This window comes from Amia ocellicauda, chromosome 19, assembly GCF_036373705.1.
Source record: "Amia ocellicauda isolate fAmiCal2 chromosome 19, fAmiCal2.hap1, whole genome shotgun sequence".
NCBI classification, from domain to species: Eukaryota; Metazoa; Chordata; class Actinopteri; order Amiiformes; family Amiidae; genus Amia; species Amia ocellicauda.
In genome coordinates, this window is record NC_089868.1 from 7,565,948 (window position 1) to 7,590,061 (window position 24,114).

The window sequence follows — 24,114 nt, forward strand, 5'->3', positions numbered from 1 at the left end:
GTGTTTCAATTGTCAACTGCAACTAGTAAGTCTCCCTGGGGTATTCCTGTTGTTGTACTTCATTTAAAGCCTGTCCTACTCCCTTCTATACTAGTTAATCTAGAATGGCTCTTCTGTAGCTTTCTGTCACAGAGATGGCTCCAACTGCACATATGTGTATATATATCCTACTTATATCTGTATATGTGTTATATGGCTCCACAATAAATTGTATAAAGCCTAAAATAAATGCACAGTAATATGTAGGACTAGACTAGGATAAAGGACTCTTTATCTATAGAGACCATGTGGGTGAGTAGATAGATATTCCCAAATAAGAAGGTAAAAAATATAATATGGAAACTAAGTTTTAAACTCATCTGTCCACCATTGCTCTGCACTGAAATGCCTGACTTCCGACCAACTATGGCAACATTGTAAAAGCGGACAGTCTGCATCTTCATGTTCATAATCACGTTCATCTTAATTCTGACACTGATCACCCTCCATACTGTAGCTCTCGTCATGTGATATCTTGCGTGATTTACCTTTATAATTTAACACTATAAGCGATAAACTGGTCAGTTTGACTGATTTTAATTTTAATTACTGAATACACTGTGCATACCCGTTCTTGACTTTTCATAAATATATGTATTAAATATGCCTATGGCGTTTTAGCTGTATAAACGCAAATCAAGTTTAAATCGCAATCTCTAACTCGCCTGTCTACAGTCAGGTTGATAAACACAAGCACTGTATAGCATTACAAGTGTCTTCTTGTAGTCCCATATAATCCCGCCTGTATGTTAATCACATCCAATCTCCGCCCCTATATTGTATTCACGGAGAGCCATCACGTAAAACAAAACTGACACGTTACAATACAATGTGTATTACATTTAATTCAGTCACTACCATCGTGCTGCTTGAAGCAAAGTAAAACATTAGTATTACATTTAACTGTGGCATTAAAATACTACAATGCTATAAAGCAATTCAACAGGTATAAAACAGAAATAAGCTTGTATTGTTTAACAACGTGTGCATTGTATATTAATAACAAATTCGCAACATCCTGTAAAGCAATACACCGATCGTTTCTCTATTTCAGCATACTAATTGTTTTGTATTTTGGCACTAGAAAGCTTCCATATTAAAGAGCTATTAGTTAAAATGAGTGGTTTTGGCTCTTGGAGGTAGTTCGAAGTGTCTGTGCTTCTAGTGTTAACCGTATAATCGCCAGTCATTATAATGAAACAAAAAATCTGCTCAATTAAATAGGGAAAATATTGATCGTCTATCAATTCATTAGTCGATTAATAGACCCAATTAATCAGGGCAGCCCTTATATTTTATTTATTTCTTTATTTGATGCAAAGCTGTTGACAATGCTGCAACAGGGAATATAGAAAATCTTTCAATATAGGCCTATATTAAGTGATCGTATCGTTTTTGGAAAATAGTCTTTATATGAGGCTAAGAAATAATAGGTAAAGTGCTTAACTGTATTTATTTTTTGCAACGTACCATATTTTGCTAATTGATCAATACACAAAATATGTCAGTCAGTGACCCAGAAGTAACCTACTACTGATGCAATGTAGGAGCCAGAGAGCAGTTAATAGAATTCAGTGTTTGTTTTCTTAGCAAGTTTGCCCTGGATTAGCAGTATGCAATCTGTATGCGAGTTGCTGGCTGTTACACCAGGGCTGACTTTAATGCAATGAAGAGAACACAACAGCTATGACATCAGACCCATATCCCTTCTCTTGCTTGATCAAACTAATGGGCATAAAGGGTTTAAAAACGCATGTTGAAATATATTTTCTAAATATTGATAAAAAATATATATATTGGTATGGTATAATGGTAATTTTAAAATAAAGTCCTTTACTTTACAGTTAACATCAGTCTTAATTACTCTAATAACCGGTGCATTGCTCTATTTAACCTGATAGCAGAGCAAGAATGTCCTTTTAATGGAAAGGGATGTTAAATAAATGCTTGATTTGCCACCAGATCGCAGAGACTCCACTAAGAGATGGTCAAGGACTTAGAACAATAGTTAGAGCTTTAAAGGGTTAATGAACAATCATGCTAAATTAAACGCCTCTTATCTTGCTGCTGTGATTGTATTGAATCATTAAATAATAATAACAGTGTGACCCAAAGCATCTTTGCAATGCCACAATACCATTCTGACATTGTTAGTGCATTGATGCAGTCTGATCAGGACGGTGCAGCTTGTCTTCCTGGTACCGACACAATATGCACCTCCAAAGCATGGTCATGTGCTCACATTTAAGGTTTGTTTGGGAATCTGCCAAGTTTGTGTGTACAAGTCTAAATTGGATGATTAATTACTGCAATAAAAGTAATGCGAGAATGGCTTTGTATTTCCATGTGTGATTTTGGCTCTCCGGTTCAAATTTCAAAGTGTTTATTGTAATTTAAAGGGCAGGTAGAAATACAGAAATAAACCCCAAAAAGTAAGGAAAACATACCCCTTATAACTCCCCAGTGACCACTCAGTGTGATGGGAATCATGTTACTGTGTAAATGAATGATGAAGTCAAATTGTTCTATTCCTTTCAGTGTGGTATATGTAGGACTTGAGCTTTTCAGGGTTTAATTTCATCGTCAGTGGTTGTTTTTAAATCTCAATTAGTTGCTATTTGGACAGATCTTCATGGTAGGCACAAGAACACTGTCTGCTACTTGAGATGAAACAACCAGAACATGGACACATTGGAAGCTTAATCAGCCGAGGTGTGAGAACGAAATGGCAGTTACATTAGACATAGAGGGTTAGCGAGTAACTCAGTTGATTTAACACTTTTGTTTGAATGATTAAATAAAATCAAGACCTGAAGGTAAAAAGAGGCAAGTGTGTGTGTGTTCATTAATTGCTTATCCTGCGTTTTATGGATGGGAAAAAAAAGGCAAATTGGCTGAAAATAGTTCAAGGGATATTTGGTGATCAAAATTCAAAACCAAAATCCAACAAAAAAGCCCAAGGTCTAACAGATGTGGTGAGTGATGTAGGTTCCTCTGTAGCTACAATACACTTTGAAGTGTTAAATATGTTAGAATTGAACAGATAAAATGCAAATAATTTCTTGTACTCTCCTATCAACAACTGATGACATCATTAACTATATTCTTGAAACAGTTGTCCTTTAAATTACTTGTTTTTGTTTGTTTGAAATCTGGAAATATCTTTGCCTCGGCTGGCACTCTTTTATGAGCAGCGAGAGAAAGGAGCAAAAGCCAGTCTTCAGTGCAATGGTGAGAACTGCATGTTTCGGTTCACTGTGCCGGGGTTACACTGAAACTGCCCGGGCTGCCATTATTTGGGTGGTGGCCACTTGGTTTCCTGCTGTATGGCAAGTACTGTGAGGAACCCTGTCTATAAATAGCAATTGTTTATTCAGACCGATGGCACCATTTCTGTGCACACTAATGTGCATTGGAAGCTTCTGGAATATGAAGCAAATCAGTTGCATGATAAGTCTTGCATTCAATTACTAGTGGATTGGCTCTCGAGCAATGAAAGGTGTTTTGGACAGGTAATAAGTTAATCAAGGAGGAAACTGTATCTAACTGTGCTCTAGAGTAGTGTAAAATTCAAGGATGTCCCAGCGTGGTCTCCATGAGCCCCCAGTCCTAGAGATTTTATATATTACTCTTAAACTGTCAGTTTCTAAAGACTTGGAAACATTTTGATCGTTTTTTTTTTTTTTGGGGGGGGGGGGGAAATGTACAGCTCATTTGGAGACTTGTGCCACACAAACCCGTGTCTCCGGGTCTGGAACAAGACCGTTGCTGAATCTGCAGTGCATCTATCCAAGTTCTATGCTGATTAGAGAATACTCTTACACCACTCTGGAGGATTACAGTTTTACTTTTTAAGTTGATATTTCAGAAATCTGCATCGACCAAAAATGCAAATAGCTATAAACACTGCTCAGGAAATATGATAACCAGGACTCTTTTGACTTGACACTGTTCCATATAGTCTATGCTCCCACTGATTTTTTTAATTTATTTTTTCCCCACAACAATGTTCCTGGCTAAGGAAACTACCATCTTCTTAAAAGGCCAAAAGAGAGCTCACAAAGTAGTACCCAAATACAACATTTCCTTTATTACAAAGCACGAATCATTTAAGTCACATTTTTTTTGTTTGAAGCATTTCATTTTTCTGGATGTGGGACTGTACATTTAAGTAAGCGTGAACAAAAACATCTTTTAATACAGTCGTGGTCCCCCCATCCCATCCCCCCTCTAGCTCATATTTTCTCACTCTCAAGACAAGGCCTTATTTTATTCTTGAGACTGATCAAAGAGGGAGGTTTTAGGTTATTGCGGAGGAAATGGCGCAATACAAAAGAAAACCAAATGCTACAATGCATCTTGTAACTTCAAATTCGAACAGACTTATCGTTTCAGTGTACAGCTGAGGCCTACCTTGGAGAAATGACACATTCAGTACAGTGTTGAGAGCTGCAATCAGTTGACATTTTTTCAGGGTAAATCAAGCTAAGCGCACGAGAGTCCTCCAACCCTGGTGCTTGAGGCATTTTGGGTTTCAGTCCAATAAAAGGTCTTGCTTACCTCATTGATCCAATTATAGGCTTAATTAGTAGTAATTAATATGATCTTTGGCCACTGATATATGGATAGAAGCCTATTACAGTAGTGCCACTTTGAATGTGCTGTTTAAGCCAGTTACAAAGGGAATGGCATGGACATGTCAAGGTAAAAAAAAAAAAACAGCGCACACAAGTTTCTCGGGAGCTGCACTCACCAATACATGCGTTGGTTATCTTATTGGCACCAGTAAAGGGAAAAACTACCTTAGAAAACATTTACATTCAATGTGTTTGTCCCCCCAGACATTTAATTAATGTACAGAAAGTGTAAAAAACATGCAATTTAGTTTGATGACCTGGATACACTGCAGAGAGCAGGTGCATCAGTTTGTGCTACATCTCATTGTCAAATTACAAATCATTTTTGAAATGTATAAAGTTACAAACAATCATTTTTAAAAGTTAATGTGTGTGAGCGAGTATGTGTGTCTGTGCGTGCATTTTTGCTACAGAATGTGGATAGCTTTGGTGAGTCGAGTAGTTGGGTAGGTTTTGGTTGACATCACCAAAAGCTGACTGGGCCGAAGGATGATATTTTTAATACGATTCTACAGAACTTTTCCTTGACTTTCTGGACTGACTGTGCTGGTAGAAAAGAATCACTCCTTGGTAGCCCTAATATAAAGATAACCACAGTAAATTAGCACACTAATTTGTCAGTGTATCCCATAGCTTACTATAGTTATAACTAGGCTGACCATATTTTAAAACATTATGGTATTTGTTAAGTGTTAATTTCCAGATATCTGCTGCCGTTACATCTAGTTACCTTTCCTTTTTGAGTAAGATGTTTACAGAAATTACAAATGTGTATGACTTCTCCCTCATGATCCCGATTTACATTTGACAATAAGTATCCCAGATATTTTCCATTATTATTTCTCTGCGGGAGAATGAAACTTGCAGTTCTGTACTTAAAAGTGCCCATTTGTGTTGCTTAAATCTGTCCTGTGTAGCCTTGTGTGTTAGTATATCAGTATGAAATATACAGTGACAGCCTATAGGCTATTTTGCTAGCTGGTTGTAACTAATGTGTCAGAACTTATTCTTAAGGACATTTAAAACTTAGAATTATGAATACGCCTACATCACTCTGGGATCCACAACTTACTCAAACTGTTTTTCACAAATTCAGTGTCCGCATTTTCCCCTGGATAACCTCCACATAAGCTTAATCAATTACAATACGTGTCTGCTAAATAAATTAATCACACGGTAACATTGTGTGTAGAATGTTTTTTTGTATGGGATTCCTTTTTAAATGCAAATTTTTCAAGGTAGGGATTTATTTCTGCAGGGTAAATCTAAGAAACATGTGCCTATCATTTGTCAAATTCGTGTTGGTTTCACGTGTGCTCTCAGTGCCTTTCGTTTACGTTGTCATCCAGAAAACACTATAGTAGCATTACCGTATTACATGTAGTTACCAGTAATGAGGGTTTACCAATATAAATGTTCGCTTCTTTATGTGATCGATCACATACGTTTTGCCTTGTCTATTTCAAAGGTTTTAAGAGTTTTAAGTGAGTCTAAACAAGGGAAAGCTAAAAACCAATGACATGTAAAAGTTTTTGTGAGCATTGTCAGGACACCAGGACGTTTAATTAAAATCCAGTTATAGCGTGCATGTACTTTTGCTTTCCCATGTCTTGCGTCATGTACCACTGTACCTCTCAATGCTTTTACCACTTTCAAGCACTTCTCTGTGGTTATACTATGGACTATGGAATACTAAAGTAAACATCAATGAGAGAGGGTGCATAACTTCAACTAGATGTGTTAACCCATGTTACACCTTGACAATTTAATTTGCTTATGCTGAGGTTAAAGACCTGAGATTCTAATGAACTGATAGGATTGCATCACTGAGTAAATGTCAGTTTTACAGTGACCTCATGGATTATATTTGTCGTTCTTCACAAATATGTATGTCCTGGTTGGGGCTCCCCCATTTTAGAGCTCTGGCTGTATAGGCACATTCCCACCATGTAAGCATTGACACTATTTTATCTTCCATTTTCAAATTGGCCAGTTTTGGGGCATTACCAACAAGCGCTCTGTCCCCTTGTTCATGATTATCGCAATAACACTGCGCTTAGGTTGAATAAGGGATGTTTTTTCACTCATCGTGCATTGTGCATCTCTGAAATTAGTCATTCATGCCATTCTAGCTGCCTTTTAAAATGAAACCATACTACTTGTTTTTGCAAGACTTAAGTGCCTTCACAAGTGGCTAAACCTGTAAAAGCTCCAATTGGATGCTCTAAACCAGACAACACTCAATGGAATTTGAGCTAGGGCATAGCCACCTTTGTCTACTTTGTTCCCCATTTGGAATCACCTAGTTAAGAGATTTTGGTTAAAGTAATGTATGGATCCAAATGTCACATTCAGTCTAATGATATTCATATTCCCAACGATTCAGCTTTGAAAAAAATGCCAAGTTTGTTCCAGGCCACAGAAACTCTGTTGGCTAAGAGTTGGTCAGGTTGCCTTCTTCACCTCCTATGGCTTACATTCCTTACTACACTGCTGTACTTTGGCTGTATGACATAAAGCAGCACACAAGCTTACATGCACATCTACCAGAATGTATGGTGTTTGTAACTGCCTGTATCTCTCCTGTTTTAGTGCCAGAGTAGTATCGATGAGCTGAGATGAAAATTCAAAGATGTTTCCAAACTTGGGAGTGTGATTCTGAGTGGAAACAAGAAGAATAAAGGATAAAGAATAATTGAAAGATCTCTGCATTGTGGTTTTCTGCTCTGGAAATTCCATGCTTTCAATTTGCGAAAGGGAAAACTATAATTACCCAAATGCTTGCATTTTGATAATAACAGGTTCTAAAGTGTGCCATTTCGATGGCTTAGTCGAATGTTGTTCCTAGACAGCGATACCCGCATTTGTCCCTATTGGAGCTGGAACTCAGTAACCTCTGTTCAGAGAGAACACATCTGTTTTGCATTTTACTGCAAATGATCAGCGCACACTACATAAAAAGAAAAAAAGCGGGGGGCTCAGCCCGGCTTGGACTTTGCAACAATTATAACAATAAACCTGATCATATTCTGGGAGGGTGATTTTAATGTTTAATCACAATGTGGTTAAGCTTTTTGGGAGAAAGCAATAATACAGCACATTCTTTAGTGTGTGTTTCCTATAACCAGAAAGCCCCCCTTACTTTTGAGGGGCCCTCCTCATGGTGGGTTTTTGGTGCTGCTTTGAAGTTGGACTATTTTTTGGTTTGGTTGAAAATAAGAGGTTCTTTAAAATGGCAAGAGCTAAACTAAACAGACTAGCTGTGTGAGATTTTACTTTTTGTTTTCAGTTCGCAAAACACTCAAGATTTCAAGTGCATCCCTTTTTAAGAGCATGTGTTCTGTCTTTTCGGTCTTGGTTCTCTTGTTGCTCCTATGTGGAAGATTCCATGCTAGCTAACCATTATAGCAAGAAGTGAAGGGACCCTAAGAGTAATTCATCCATTAAAAGCCCTCCACACTAATCAACCTGGAGGCTGCAGTGTTCATTACTGCTATATTCATATCATTACTGTGTACTACAGTTCTGAACACATTTGAGAACACTAGCAGTCTGACATGCTTATGTACTATTTCAATTACTTCAGTTCTGCCAAATTAATCTTATTTGAAACTAACTAAAAGCACAGTTTAATGATACTTGGAAATCAAGGGTCATTATCTTTGTTAGAATATTACCTAGCCCGGTGGCTTTCTTCACAGATAGGACCGCATGATGGAATCAATTACTTTTCACAATGTCTACATTTTATCATGGCTTTAGTTCTTCAACACTAATTACAATGAAGCTTCTGTGGGAAGTTCAAATTTAAAAGACAGATTAATTTAGTTGAACTTGGATTTGTACTTTTGAAATCAGGGGGGCAAAAATTAGAATGATTTGACTTTCCGATGTAAAGGAATTATGTTGATTGAATTATAATGGAAAAATATAGTGACATTTCACATTTTCAAGATCAGTGTGGCAAGTAAGAAATGGTGAGTTGGTTTTTGGCTGTGCTGTGTGAGACTGACTGAGGGAACAGCAGATTCATCTCACGCTAACTCTGGGGCAATCACTAATTGACTGCATTGGTGACACTTAAAGGTGTGTTTTTTGTTTTGCTTTTTTTTATGTATTCTCGAGTATGTAGTTGAATTTGAGTTCAATGTGTGCATTATGCGAATTCACTGTAATATCTATAGTGGCATAATCTCTCCACTGCATTCTGTGCTTGCACAACAACAGAATGCTTAATGCTGCACAAAAAGGAAAGATTTTTGAAAAGCAGTCCATGTACACAGACCTAAGCTTCAGTTAAGATCTTGAGTCCTCTTCTAGGTTAAGCAAGGGCCTCCTATTGAACACCTGGTCAAGTACTGTACTTCATTCCTTGGGGGTGTACCCAAATCAATGGCATCCACACCATCCTGAAAGGTTTGCTTGACCTGAGACTAGCCAGGTTCAAGGAGGGAGTCTTGAATAGCACTCATGAAGCCTGGACTCCCTCTAACTCAGGAATGTCTTAAAAGGGGTGAAAACATAAGGCAGGAAAGTGGTCTGACCACCCATTTGCAGATCAAACAAGATTGCTCAATGAAACATAATGGTTCTTGAGTAATGGCTCTGCCTTACTTGTCTTTTTATCACATTTGAAAACTCCCATTGCTCAGGGCTCCCATGTGTCCCCAGCCTACCAGTAACGGTGAAAAGCACTTCGAAGCAGGTCAGAGGGGTCATGGCAGAACGCCAACACTTCACAGATTTTTATTTTGCTTTTCCCCCATCCTCCTCTGAAAGGAGTAGCGTTGAATCTCTTGTCTGGCTTTCCTCAAAGTGTAGTGACAGTGACAGGACCCCAGTCAAGTCAACCTTGTTTTCATTAGGAAACTATCCCTGTAAATTGAATGCGTCCCAAATACACCTTTCACGTCCGTCAAAAGCAATTTGGCTGTGCTGCTGCTTTTGGTGCAATGGAAGCAGTTAATTTCTACTGATGCCATTCTCTTTACTAGAGAAATCTGGGTATTGTATTTGCTGTGACCTTCAAGTTCGTGTGCATTGTTAGTTGAACCGTGGGGTGGAGATTGGCTGATCTTTGCCCCACATTGCTTGCACTACCGTACTCTGTGCTTCTGAGATTTTGGTAGAAGCTGCATGCTTGTTTTTTTTCTCTGTATTCTAGCTTGGCCGTATGTAAACACGGGGCTCGGCAGCTCGTTCTGAACTATGTGTGTGTTGTGATGCACTGTAAGGACAGAATTGAGGGACAGTTGTGTAATCCAGATTTGTGGAATTCAGAGTTTTGCCCCCACTTTAGTAGGCCTCAGTGTGTTATAAAAAAATATATACATTTCATGTTTTTTATATCTTTGTATTTTTACCTTCTGAAGAGTATTTTTGAATGGAAAGGAATGTATTTAGCACTTCTTGCAACATATAGAAAGTAACCAATTGCTATGGTTACATACAAGTCTTGACTATATAAAATATATAAAATATTTTCTTCACCAAAGAGGAAAAAAAAAGTATGAGATTTTGACTAACAGTGCTTTGCACATCTGGAGTGTTGAGTGAAGTGGATAAATGAAAGGAACCGATAACCATGGCTGTAGACCATAGTAGTATTACAATATATTTTTGTTTATGGGGGAGGGGGTTACTATCCAGCTATGGGGAAATCCAGATCAGAAGGATTTGTCCGGGAAGCGAGGGCTTGGCAAAACCGACTCCTTCATAATGTTTGATGCACATTCTCGCCCAGTTGCATTTGTGAATCTTATGAAGCTGAGTGTGGTTGCCCATTTGCATGACATGAGTCACAGGTTATCGTTTGAGCCAGGCCTGTTAGAGGAAATGTTGAAACAATCAACTGATCTCAAACGCCCAGTGGGGCTGCACACTGTGCTTTCCTGTTTGTATTGTTGGATTGACCAACCAAGGCACGATGAGCACATGAATCAGCCTGTGCCCTTTTGTGCTTTTATTTTTATTTGACTTCTATGCAAGCAGCTGATCAGCAGATGTTGAACACTTACATTTCTTGGCATGTTTTTTATAAACTGTTTGGTAGCCTAGTGGGGTTTCTGTTTTTTTAGTGGGAATGGTGAAATATGTGTGCAGAAAACCCCAGATCATGCATACATCTGTGAAGAAAGGCCATCTGCACAGACATGCTTTGTCATAAATGCTCCTCGCTCCATCCTACGGAGAGAAAAAGAAACTGCAGTACCTAGAAGGGTCCTAAATATAGCTACGTGCTTTATCAACTGATTGCAGTTTAAACAGCTGCCTTTTAATGGAAAGGAATTAAGAAATGCAACCGTATATATCTGATTTAATGGGGAAAAGGGACATGATTACAGCTTTTACAGGCGCGTAGGGATGGCAGAAATAAATGTTAAAATCTACCAAGCCCACATGCGTCTTAGCACTAGGAAATCCCTCCAGTTAAGTCATAATCACATATGCAAAAATGCTTTAAAGTGATACCCTGACTTCAATATAGAGGACTGGATGCTTAGTCAGCTTGCATATGCAAAGCATAAATCCTTATTTACTGGTGTTTAGGTCATAGTCTAATCCACTGGAAGAATCTCTTGTGTTTTGCCAGGTTAGGCTGAGCTGGCTGTTCTGCAAGAGGTATATTTGAGGGCTGTTTCCAACTGTCTGATCTCACACTCTGAATCACCAAGACACGTGGAATAAAGGAACCTTTTGCAAAGAGAAGGTTTGAGCTGAACAACTTGGTTTGTTTTTGAAAAAATGCCTGCAAGCAATTTAAGGAGACGATGCCTAAACTTTGCCAGACACGTTTTATCTGTACTTTTTTTTCAGTGTGACAACAACATGTTGGTTAGTGTCCCCCAAAAGCCCAAATGATGAAAAGGAGAGAGCAGCCAACAGTTCACTACCTAAACCATTCCCTCTAAAATGGGGACACCCCAGCTTTTGATGGGTGTCTCTCTCTCTCCCCCCCCCTCATCCCTTGTCTGTGTGAAGAGTGACTCCTGCTTGTTGGTTTGGGTCTGTCTTTGAACAACCTTCTCCACGAGCTGCTGAAACCACAGAGGCAAAGCTTGGCTAACCACAGAGACGGCAACGGCCCTCTTGCATAGGAGGCCCTGCACCTGCAGTGACAATCCTGGGGAAGAATCCAGCTTGAAAAACAAACATTTTGCAGAGCTTTGCAAGCAAAAACCAGTTACCAGTGTATGGCCGGGAGGTGGGGCTTACGAAACGTCTGAATGCAGAATGTTTATTTTCCAAGGCTTACAAAAAGCAATACAGTATATATATTTTTTTCTTCCTTCAAAGTGTTTCTTGCAGATGTGTGCTTTGATAGTCCTGCTATACTGGAACCAGTAACTGTTAGCCTGGCTTTGTACAGTGAGGGGAGCTGTAATCTGTTTTGCAGGATGTTCATGCTCTTACTGCAGGAGCTGGGGGAGCTGCTGTACAGCTCGGTTGTGTGCAACCCCTGCAGCATTGAAGGGGTGCCGAGTTTCATGATGTATTTACCTCTTTTCTATAGCTTGGGCTTATTTCTGTAGTTTCAAAATGAGTTGTTCTCGGAGATCTATTCGTGTTAACGGGCATCTTTTCCGGGGTGTGCCCTGCCTTGCACACCTGTTTCTGCCATGTCAGGCTCCAGCTCACCACGACCCTGCCCTTGATGAAGCTGTAATTAAACATGTATATGGATGGATATTTTTGTGAAGCCGTGAAACGATTGGTTTCTCTGAATTTTTGAATGATTAGTTTTGAATGTTGGTAGTCAGGTAACTGGTGTATATGTGTCTTCTCAACCACCACAGTAGGGCTGGTGCTGGTCATTTTGAGGCTTGTTCAGCATTATAAACCTTTTAAAATCTAAAAACTGTCTTCCAGATGTATGATAATTACAGAAGGTTGTGTGTGGTTTGAAGTGACACCAAGATAATGCACTTTGCTTGGTTAGCAGGTTGAATCCCTTTATTGTATAATCAATTTTAATTTCAGAAAAATAACCTTATCTATGTGTTACTGGCAGGCTTTTTTTCCTCCTTTTCTTTTCTTGAAAGCTCCTAATGAAAACCTGGGTGGTTTTAACAAAAATGTTAATTGACATTATGTGCCATATATAAATGTACTGATGCCAGTGTCATTACAGTGCATTGCTGCAAGATGTGGCACTCGCTCTTAACCTTGTGATATACACCCAACTGTTAAAGCCACACGTCCAGAGAGATTAAAGGTATCCGGCTCATAATTTCTTAAGGGAGTGGTCCAGCTTCAAGGAACTGCATTCTGGCGTGTCCCTGAGATGTGTGCACAGTAAACCATAACATTCCTAGGGATTGCAGAACCTTTTCAGCCCAGCAAGTAATTTGGAGAACAACCCTTCTTTACCCTTTTTGAAACTGACTCTTGGTTGGACATGTGAACAGTCTTAAACTTTCAAAGGGCTGGACTTTCATACTGTACAGACTGGTATCTGAAGGGCAAAAAAGGGATCATCTTAAGGATTTATATTAGCACTTGCATGCTTACATTGGTGTAATTTTAATTCTTTGTCTGTTTTGGAAGTAACCCACGCTCAGAAATGTAGGTTAAAATTCTGCATTCTCATCAGTGATTTTGCATTTCCGATCTAGTTTAAGTGCAGGTCGCAGAGAATTGGCAAGGATGGACACTGTTTGACCTGGTTATCTCCTGTCAAACCACTTGCCTTCACTGAGGCTTTTGAAATACCCTCATGGCTCTCCAAGGTTGAGCTATTCTTTCACAAAGTCTTTGACATCATCCGCCAGAATACACAGGCTGTCACATATAGGGATCTTGCGTTTTCACTTGTTCTTGGAAGCTAAGAAACCTGTTTTTTCCAGAGGGAGGCTGGGAACAGGCCTGAGGCTAAAATGGTTTTAGTTTCTATGGCATACCTAGTTGACCTGTAGGCCCACAATGTCAGATCTCATTTGGGATGTATAAATTAAGTTATTGGTCAGTATTTTTTCCACATTTTTAGTTTTTCTGTCTAGTACTTTTTTGAACCTTTTAGCTTACAAATTCAGAGATTAGTTCGTTTAAGCTACAATCTGCAGTAACTGTTGAATGTCATGCATCTGCGAAGACCCTCTCCCAGTCACTTCTCATTCCTGCATTTATAAAGTTGGCTGTAGTATACCATAGTAGAACAACAGTAGAGTTTGGGAAAGCATTGTGTGGTAAAGTATGGAGATGAGTAGAAAACATTGATACAAACCATAAGGAACCAAAGCAAAGGGAATGCATGCTGCAACCATGAGGAGGATCATGGGAAAACTGCCACAATACAGAGCCTGTGCTGAATTTTCATAAAAGGGTCCACATGCTTTTATTTCCACTTGCTCATGACAAAGTACATGTTGGTGGGAAGAGGGTGGGGGGGTAAGAAAATAAGTAGCAAATGTTAGTGATAGGTGATTGTAAATGTTGGGTTTCAGGAGAGCCAAGAGCCATGAGTTAGTCTACGTCAATGAGGGGAGGATGCCAATTCAGAACCCTCTAATGGTTTCCAGATCTGTCAGTGGCCGGCCTGGGGTTTGGAAGAAGACACAGGACATCATTAGTGTCTCGCAAAATAGCAAGGCTTGCTTTAAAAAAAAAAAAAAAAGTTAAATGATTTCATTCGAGGGGGGGAGAGGTCTGCATATGACATTTGATACACATTGCTCCATAGGCTCTTCATCAGTTCATCAGAGAGGTATGTTGCAGACCTCAATGGTGAATACAGGGCTGTCTACCTCAGCAGCTGAGCGCAGTATGTGTTCCTCTGCAGCTGAAAGGGTTGCAGAAGGAGGAGGCAGGAGGTAGACAGCGTGTGTGTGTGCGGGGTCAGCGTAAGCAGCATCCATTCCTCATGTCTTCGCTCAGACAGCATCACATACGCAGAACCGTGCTGGTTTGTGCTAAGGTTGGACTGGTTGTTTAAGGAAAGACAACTCAAGCCAGACTGTTGAAACTGGCTGATCTTAAAAGGCCTCCTGCTGATGCATTCCCAGAACATGAAGGACACCCACTGTAAAGGAGGCCAGAGACTGGAAAGTAAAAACATATTTTGCAATAATTAAGGCATAATGTTGGTTGCTTTCCAGTTGCTTTTGAACATTGTAAGGTTGATTTTACACTTACATAAAAAAATTAACTGGTTTTAATTGCATCTGATCATAAACCTGAGATATGCTAGGCATGGTTCCCAGATTTGCTTTTGTGGCAGATTGTCTCCTCTTTGGCGGGAGAGTTCAGATGAGAAGCTGTGGAAAATCAATGATCCAAAGAGGCCCGTTGTCCCCTTCTGATACTGGACCTGGAGTGGGATTATTTTGCCTTTGGTTTAGATAAACACCCATTGCATATGTAGAGAGTGCAGCGAGCCTGACCTAACAATAAATTCTCCTTTGCTGCAAATCCTTTGTTTGCTGATGTCTCGCAGAGCCCGAAATTTCAGTCATTGAACGGGAATATCAACAAAGGATTATATCCCTCTTGGCTCCGCAAGATTGATTCTGGTTTGATTTGTGTTTCTTTTGTTTTGTTCAGTTCTTGGTTATTGTCCTCTTGTAGTCAGCGGTCACCATCGAGCTCTAGTCAATCATGTTGAAATCCTTCTGGACTGTTGTACAGGTTTGGCTGACCTACAAGCCTCACTTGAGCTTGTGCTTCAAAGAGGTCGCACACTGCCTCTTGCCACAGTACAGTGGCTCTCAACTTTTATCAGACTTGGCAAGTGTGAATACTTTGTGGCCAGAGGTATAGAATTCCTGTTTTGTTTTTTTATTTAATTTCTTTCCTTTATCAAACATACCACACACATTTTACAAACCGTGAAAGTAAGCATATTGTAGATTCAGGAAACCAGTGGACAAAAATATTACATTGATATAATAATAAGACAAAAATAAATAAGTAGAATACCTGCTGTTGTTCGGACAGCAAAAGGCTGGTCTTTTCCCTAACTACCTTCTCCCCTCTTTCCCAGTGTGGTGCCTCTGCTGAAGGAATCCATTGGCATACTGATGCAGCGCACCCCTCCCTCTCTCGACCACGTTCTCCCAGAATGCTACCAGCGGGTGAGTATGAGATCCAGGCCTCCCAGATTCTGATAACAAGTGGGTCTTGAAGCTAGGGTCTGGGGTCCTCAGAGCTTGCCCCCAGACGTCCCTGGAGGAGCAAGACCCTCCCAAGGCTGTCATTTATTCTGTACTCCTCAAATATCTCACCGGCCTTGTGAATCTATGCCCCCTGTTGTACAAACCCATAACACCTCAATAGTCATTTAAGTACTATTGCTCATTGCAACTGTGCCTTCCTATCTAGCTGAGATGTTCGGTGGACACATCGCAAAGGATACAGTGGCACCTTCGAGTGCCAAGGCAAGTGGAACTGGTTTCCCCAGAATCCAGCTGCACGTGCTGGGGGCGGGCACAGTTGGCATTACTGATCAGGGAGCATTGTTGTCCATTGCCCTGTTGATAGACGGTATGTACTGCTCTCTCCTTGCAGGTCCAACACCTTCAGGGAGTCTACAACTTACAGGAACCACACTTCTGGACCCTGTGCACAGACATTTACATTGGCACTCTAAAGCTGCTTGTTGCCCCTGATGCTGATGCCCGATGGATTTTAAGCCAGACTCACAACATTTTCACACAGGTAAAGCAGTGGGCTACAAAGCGGACTACTCAAATGGGGTTTGATGTTACTTGCTGCCACTGTGAGAGAGGGGTCTACGTCTTTTCATCACACACACTTTGTCACGGGGGTACATTTCATCACCAATTGGGATATTCATCAGCACTTTGCATATTCAGTTACTAACTACACACAAAAGTCTCTTTTGATTTAGATTGAATACTTTTTAATGACCTGCGGTTCCAAAACAGACTTGTAAAATCCTACAGTGATGGTAGTTATGTTTTCCAAGACTAACACATTAATGCATCACTCAGTCGGCTTGTTTACATGGGTGCGTTCAAGTCATGCAGACTTTCTGCAGTCAGTGTGAAGGAAGCTGTTTACATGACCTAATATTCCAGGGAGGAATACTTACATATGAACCAACATGAATACATAATGTGCAGTACATCAGGTGAATATTATTATTAATAATAATAATATTAACTCGTTGAGAGAGAGAGACAGGGAAGAGGGGGGTGTTTAAAATAGGACTTATTATTGACACGTTATATTTTACAACATAAAATAAAAAAAACGTATGAATATGAAATACATTTTTCCTTTTTACTTTATACAACGTGAAGTGCTTTGAAATGGCTCCCTCCGTCTATTACAGCTGTGTAGATCAATGCAGAAAACATGCTTTTCAACAGGGCTGTGTGTGTTGCATTTAGTAACCTGGCAGTGTCTTTATTCTGTGCGCCCGGACAGCAGACTGAAGGTGAGGGGCTCCTTCAGTCCTGTATAGATGCTGAAGCCAACAGCAGTCTAAATGCTAACACCAGCAACCTGTCGCCTGCCCTACACCAATACAAAATATTGAAATCAAAAGGAAAGTTAAAAACTTCCTGAGCCGATCAGAGGACAGGCAGACGAGCGAGATCACCTGCAATTCTTCATGTGCGCATATAGGCTACATTAACAAAAACAAATAATAATATTAACCTTTAGCTATCAACTGTGTTAGCTGGTGTATAAATCAGTATGCACATATATTAGCCTGATTTATACTTCTGCATCTCTGCGTACATGTGGGGGCGTCGTATGCAGACAGTCGCATAGGTGTCTGTCAGCATACCCAGAACTGTGAGTTATGTTCACGAAATGTGAATTATATTAATGTGCAGTTTGAGGGACAAAATACTCATTATGTGCACAAATGCATTTCGTGGATGAGGAGGTGCATTTTAAATACTTTCATATGTCACCACGTTATTTTTCTGACCTACTGCAGCGCCTACACCCAGACATCATACACCAGTCGCCCCAGCACTGAGCGATTGGCCGAGGCTGTCAGAATCTCCTGCTCAACCATTCAGTGCTGCTTCACGCACAGCACCGCAGAGACACGCAATGCGCTTTTGAGAATTCGGAGGAGTGCGCGCCGGCACCTCTGCGGGCTACGCTTACCCACAAACCCCTGCTCTGCGTCGCATACACGTACCTACGCAGCAGTATAAATTGACCTTTATACAATGAAAAAACCTAAATAACCAGTTATAAAAATAGCATCAATCGAAAGTGCTTTAAAATGGCTCCGTCTTACAGGTGCGTGTGAATGCAGAAAATTTGCTTTTCAACACTACAGTGCTTACACTAATAATTAGCATCATGATCAAACAGGTGACTGATCAAAGCATTGATCCAGAGATCTGGGTTTGCAACGTGATCAAGATTGAATTCCACAGGAAAGTTAGAAATTTGCTGAGCCGATCAAGACAGGCTGAAGAGAGATATCGGGTGCAAATCTGCCTATACAATTAATAATAATAATAATAATATATGAAAATCACGTGTTTCAGGAATCGACAACTTTTATTATGCACATAATGCTCCTTTTATCTGACCTATTTATTAATTTTATTCTATTGTGTGAATAAACTGCTCTTTTGGGCATCTTTTTGAATTACACTTCAATATTCTTACTTTAACCGAAGGGGACCTGTGTGGAGTGGTTTCAGTATTTGTTAAATACTATTTCCCTTCTATACATCAGTGCAAAAAAAAAACAGGTTTGCACAAATAACCCTCTGTATTTATTTACTGAATTGAATATGTACTTTGAAAAACCGACTACAACTGCCGGTCTAAAAGTCTGTAATGTCGTAGGACATTAAGGAATATTCGATGTAAATCAAAAGAGACAAGACTGTGTGTAATGAACAGTTGCCGGTGATGAAATGTGCGTGATGAAAAGACGCGATCCTGTGAGAGAGAACGTGTTAACAGCTGAGACCTCTTACTGCACAAAAATGTCGGGGGGGGGGGGGGGGGGGGGTAAGAATTGTGGTACTTAGAACTATTAATATGACTAATGATGATAATAGTATAGTAACAGTAATAGTAAAACCCAGAAGCCAGGGATCTAAAAGTTCACAGTTTTCAGTTTGGAACAGCTTTAAGACTTTTTATTCCTGTGCATGTTATTTGTTACTACAACGATGGTGCAAATCAGTAGTATATTAACCATCATTCATTTTAGATGTTCGTGTCTTTTCTGTCAACTTACGGATTTGTTTGTTTGTCTGTTGGTTGGTTGTTTACAGGCAGGAATAAGGCAACTGTATGTCCAGATTGATGTCGCCGCTATGTAGTGGACCTCTCTGTAGGAGTCCTGGGACCAAAGCCTTCTCGGTACTGTAAGGATCAGTGAAATGGACTTCTCCTCACTCTGGGTCCAGGTGCCTCCATCCAACAAAAAGGGACCAAGATGGGGGGCACCTTCACTGGACACTCTTGGGGGGGGAAAACAACAGACAAAAAACTTGCCAATAATGTGATTTCCCATTTCTGCACACACTTATTTTTATTTTTTTTCCCTCTAATATGGAATCTATTATTTCTTTATCAGATGATCACTATGCTCAAGCAAGCAGTCAAAATTGATTTGTAACTATGTCATGGATTCAGTTAAGATTTTTATTTTTTAAAGCAGATGTCTTCTTGACAACTAATGTCATCACACATTTTTTTGGTTATTTTGTACTTTGCAGACGTTCTGAGCCAAACTGTATTCTTGGTTGCCAAAGTGCCTTTTTCTTTATTTTTTTCTTTGTTCCTCATTTTTTAAAATCATTATGGATATGGACAATCGGGGGCGGTGTGTGGACAAACTAGGCCTATGCAGGAGCTGCACCCAACCAGTATTCCTGACTGCTGACAGACAGCTAGGGTCTGGGCCCTGCCCTTCCAGAGCTGGCGTACAGCTCCACATACGTCCCCAACGAAGGCTTTTAAGTGTTCTGGCATATTCCCAAGAATGCCACTTGACCGTTCTTAAATGCAAACATGTCTGTGGAAAACACATACACCCACTCACACACTTCTGCCATCTGTGTGTGTGTGTGCTGACCAACAGGAAATGATGGGGTGGGGGGAGACAGATGTACAGTAAAAGAAGTGCACACATTATTTTTAATTCCTCCCTCGGTCTCTTCAGTTTTTTAAATGTGCAACAGGACAGTTTTTGTTTTTTTTGTAATGTAATAAACGGCTTCCAAATCCTTGAAGTTCCCTTTCAAATTGTTTTGTTTGTTTTTTTAGAGGAGGGGGGTGATGGCATTCCTTCCTATACGCTTTCTGTATTGGACATTGGACAAATTACTCAGTTTCTGATCTAAGGGTATAGTCTAAATACTGACCTTTTACTAATTTTAGATTTAGGAAGGTCTTCATGTTGCAAAAATCTGTTTAAAATCTGCTGCTTGAGGTTTGTTTGTTTTATGGGCATATCAGTACCAGTAAGTTATTTAAAAAGAAGAAAAAGCAGACCAAGAAAGTATAAAAGCCAAAATGACTTGCCGTTTTCTGGTTGTACACGTTACCATTTCACCCTGACATGGGCTTGAACATGCTAAGAAGAAATTCAAGCCTCACTGTGGTGTAATTATGGATACATACCGAGTGCTTGTGTTCAAATGTCACAGGAGCGCTGCAATGTTTCCCCTTATTCAATCTGAAGGAAAAATCTTGTGATCGTAAACAGTCTTAATTCAGTGTTGTTACTTGTGACGGCCTGATTTTGATCGTCACCTTTTTTTTTTTTTTGGTGGTTTGTAGAGGGGGCATCTGTCACAGAACTCTGTAGAGTCCACTTGCTGCAGAGCGCCACAACTCCGCTTTGTCGAGAGGTTTCTTTTATGTTGTTTCTGTGTGCACCGCCGGCTGTGAAGTTGAACCCAGCTGTAGTATACTGCATGACGTGCTAAATGAAGTATCCATTGCGTCAAAGCACTTTCACTACCGTTCAGAAGTGTGAAATTAAATCAGGAGTGTTATTTTTTTTCAGGTCAAATACTCCCTTAATACCCTCCAGAGACTTGACTATTGGTGCCAAAACTGCCGGCATCACCTTTAAAATCTAGATAAGGAGCTCAAGATGAATTGGAGGGTACAGTCTTGAGCTTCTTACTGATGTAAACTATTCAAAGTCCTTATCTGTGGTGACCCTGGATTTGTGTTAAGAGCCACAACTGCTCAACTGACCTGTTACACAATAAGTGGTCTTCTCTTAATGTGGTCTTGGCTTCACCTTGCTGCCAAGGACTTGGTAACCCACATGTCCCGTTAGATGAGCTGAGGTGTCCGCCATTAAGCTCCGCTATTTCAGTGACTTTTTGATGAGCACGATGTTGTCGGCTCTGTCACAGTCAGGGCCTCTTCTGGGCCCAACTGGTCAAACGCCAGCACACGTCACTGTGTGGGTTTAGATTGACTCTCTTCTTCCAAAAAATCCCAGGAGAGATTTCTACCAGAAGAAATAAACAAACAAAAATGCTAGCCTGAACGTAAATCGTTAAATATGGTTAAGATGCACTTCTTTGGTCGATTTGCAGTGCTGACAAATTGCTCCCCTGAGTGTATGTGTTCTACATTCCTGCACTCAAGATTCATGCCTTCCCCTTTGAGCCGTGACCCTTGGCTTAATCGTTAAAAGAAAATGGAGAAAAAAAGGCCAAATGTGTTGTATCCCGGAGTTGTTGGGGAATATACGGTGCAATGTGCAGATGTCTGTGTCGTACCCTAAAGGAAGAGGGTATCCCAGAGGGAAAGAATATGATAGGCATTGTGTGTTTTAATGCAACCCAAAGTAAATAAGGAAGAGAGATATCTGTAACTCTTTCAATTATATATTTTTTGCCCAGTGTAGTAAAGAGGCAAACTTTTATTTATTTTTTGTCTTTCTTTTTTTATCAATCAATACCAGTTAAAACTATTACTTTCTGGCCAAGATGAAGTCAAAATTGTTTCATGGCTTTGCTTGTCATTAGATGACCATACTGCAGTGTTCCTCAAAAGGTTTTAATTTTATTTTTTTATGTTTGTTGTTGTTAACTCATTAAACTTTGCCCTTTATTGTGTCCAAGCAAGGGAAGATGAGACGCTTTAAAACCCAAGGGTCCCACTGGCAGTGTCATGTAACACTTCGAGCTTGATCTGACTCCTTGTAGAAATCCAGATGCAATACAATCGCATAATTTAAAATGAAAAGTACACAATGTTTTCATTTTCTGAACAGTTGGTGATAAATTGTGAGGCAAGAACAGCATTTTTCCCCCCTCCTTCTTTGAATAAATGTGGAGTCAAGTTTACAGTGTTATGATTATTAATAGCAGCCTGTCAACAAATGTGTTGGTGATTGTTTGCTGTGCAGCTGCCTATAGTTAATTCCTTGGCAGCATTTTCTTTTTCCAATCCAGCCCTGCATTCCATGTCTTTTATTTATAAATCCATCCTTACAGGTTATCGATAGGTTTGTTTTTTAGTGTGGTTCCTTTAATTTAAAACTCATTCCTTCAAATATTTTTTGTATGTGAAGATTGCAGTCATTTCTGCCAACCGTTCAGTCATCCCCAGTGAAATGGGGCTCATTCGGTATAATGAGCACGTTATAAGTGACGTAACCCCTCAGTAAAAGCAGTTCAGTAAGCCCCCCATGTCGGGAGACCCGGCCTTTGGGTGTAGCGGGCTTAACACTACTGCACTGGAGCAGCTGTGGTGTGGAGCGATTTGAGGGGGCGCCCATGGTGCGTGGCTCGAATCCTGAGCGGGGAGCTCCGACCGCACCGGGTACACCAGCAGGGCAACTACTGTATGAGATTATATTCAGTCATTGTATTTGTGTGGAAAATGTATCCACCCCTTTAAAATCTCTCTGAAAAGTCATTTAGTACACCAGTGGCCTCCAACCTTGGACTTTCCCATATGGAAAACTCATATGTGCTGTAATTATATATATATATATAATCACTTATATATATAATCACCTCACTTATTTCATATTTCTAGAATACAATATAAATATATAAACTCACTAGAAATTAGTTTTCCATATGAGTGGAGAGACCCAATCAATCAATCACGATTCAGTAGCTTAAGATTGTATTAGTCTTGAGCTTTTAATACAGTTTTTGCTTTTTTAATTGAATGAGAACTAGGTTGGTGTGTCAGGCCCAGAGTTGGGAGACCTATTGTGGGATATCAGTCAAGTTGAAAACATCAGCCAGGAAAGCCATGCTCTTTGTGCCGATGTCTTGCACTATTAAAGAAAATCAGGTATGTAAATTTAGTTTTTTTTTTTTGTTTTTTTTTTATTATTGACTAACATGTCACTGGAATGGTGTTTAAGGGGGCTGAAGTAATTGACATGAAAGCTTGGATAATGATGACTGATGGCCCTTGGACAGAACTCCATCTGATTCCTGGAGCAGCAGTGTTTTAATGGAAATGTCAATGGATATAGTTCCAAAAAATTCTCCAAACATAGGCTTTGAAAGGGCTACACCATGCATGCCCATTACACCAGAGTCTCCTGAAACATGTAAGCTATTTAAAAAAAAAAAAATAGCATGCACATTTTTAAAGTTAGTATCCTCGCAAAATATGACTTGGCATTTCTCCTCCAAGTGTCAGAATGTGTGCAAGGTACAATAAAGGCTACGTTGACAGACAGGTGGTTTACATGCCCGTTACTCGCATGTAAATGAATCAGTACAGTGAATCACAAGGCGGAGTAACACTCCAGCAAGTTGGAAAAGACAGCCGGTCATAAAAGCATCTCCTGATTTATGAAGTGTCTCCCCTCTAAAGCTAGGAAAGTCCTTTTGCGTTCTGTGATATTATTCATATGCACATGCAGACAGTAACTGTGACTTTCCAGAGAAGCTAATGTGATCCATATGCAGGGGAGTGTTGATGTTTTGCATAGAACCACTTAATTTCCTTTTCCACTGATTTAATTACAGTTTCACAAAATAGAGATATGATTGACTCGGACACGTTCTCCTCGTGTTGGTCAGGGTGGGAGCTAGATTGTGAGAACCAGCATTTCGGAAGGGTTGAATAATCTGGAAAAAGCCACCCCCTTTCCCCCACCAAATCTGTTGTTATTGTAGAGATAACTATTCAAATATTTGGAAACTGAGACTTACAGATTACAGACGGTGATTGTGCTGTTATTTAAGTGCAAGCAATTGGTGATAAGGAAGTAACTCCAAATACTGGTATCATATAGAATTTTAATATTGTGTTCCAGGCTGCAAATTATAAGGCAATGCACCTTCAATTAAAGCAATCGTTGAAGTTTTCAGCTGTAAAAGACCTCCATACAATATGAAGTATGTCTGATTGATGCAATAACTAGGCAAATTATATTATTGAGAGCTCTAGTTAGAACAAAAAACAGAAGAAACTGCAGCCCTACAGAGACTAGGTTTGGTTCCCCCCCCCCCCAACAATGCCCTTACCTATCATACATTTTCTT

The 24,114-nt window shown here is 39.9% G+C and overlaps 1 protein-coding gene across 1 annotated transcript in view; it reads left to right on the plus strand.

The window, feature by feature from the left end:
- The window catches only part of slc30a7 (solute carrier family 30 member 7), a 37,554-nt gene extending 17,693 nt beyond the window's left edge, over positions 1 to 19,861 (plus strand). The window contains exons 9-11 of the mRNA XM_066692643.1: positions 15,655 to 15,745; positions 16,179 to 16,328; positions 18,899 to 19,861. Of these exons, the coding sequence (XP_066548740.1) occupies positions 15,655 to 15,745; positions 16,179 to 16,328; positions 18,899 to 18,946 (289 nt within the window). The 3' untranslated portion in view covers positions 18,947 to 19,861. The remainder of the gene's footprint in view (positions 1 to 15,654; positions 15,746 to 16,178; positions 16,329 to 18,898) is intronic.
- Positions 19,862 to 24,114: the final 4,253 nt, after the last annotated feature.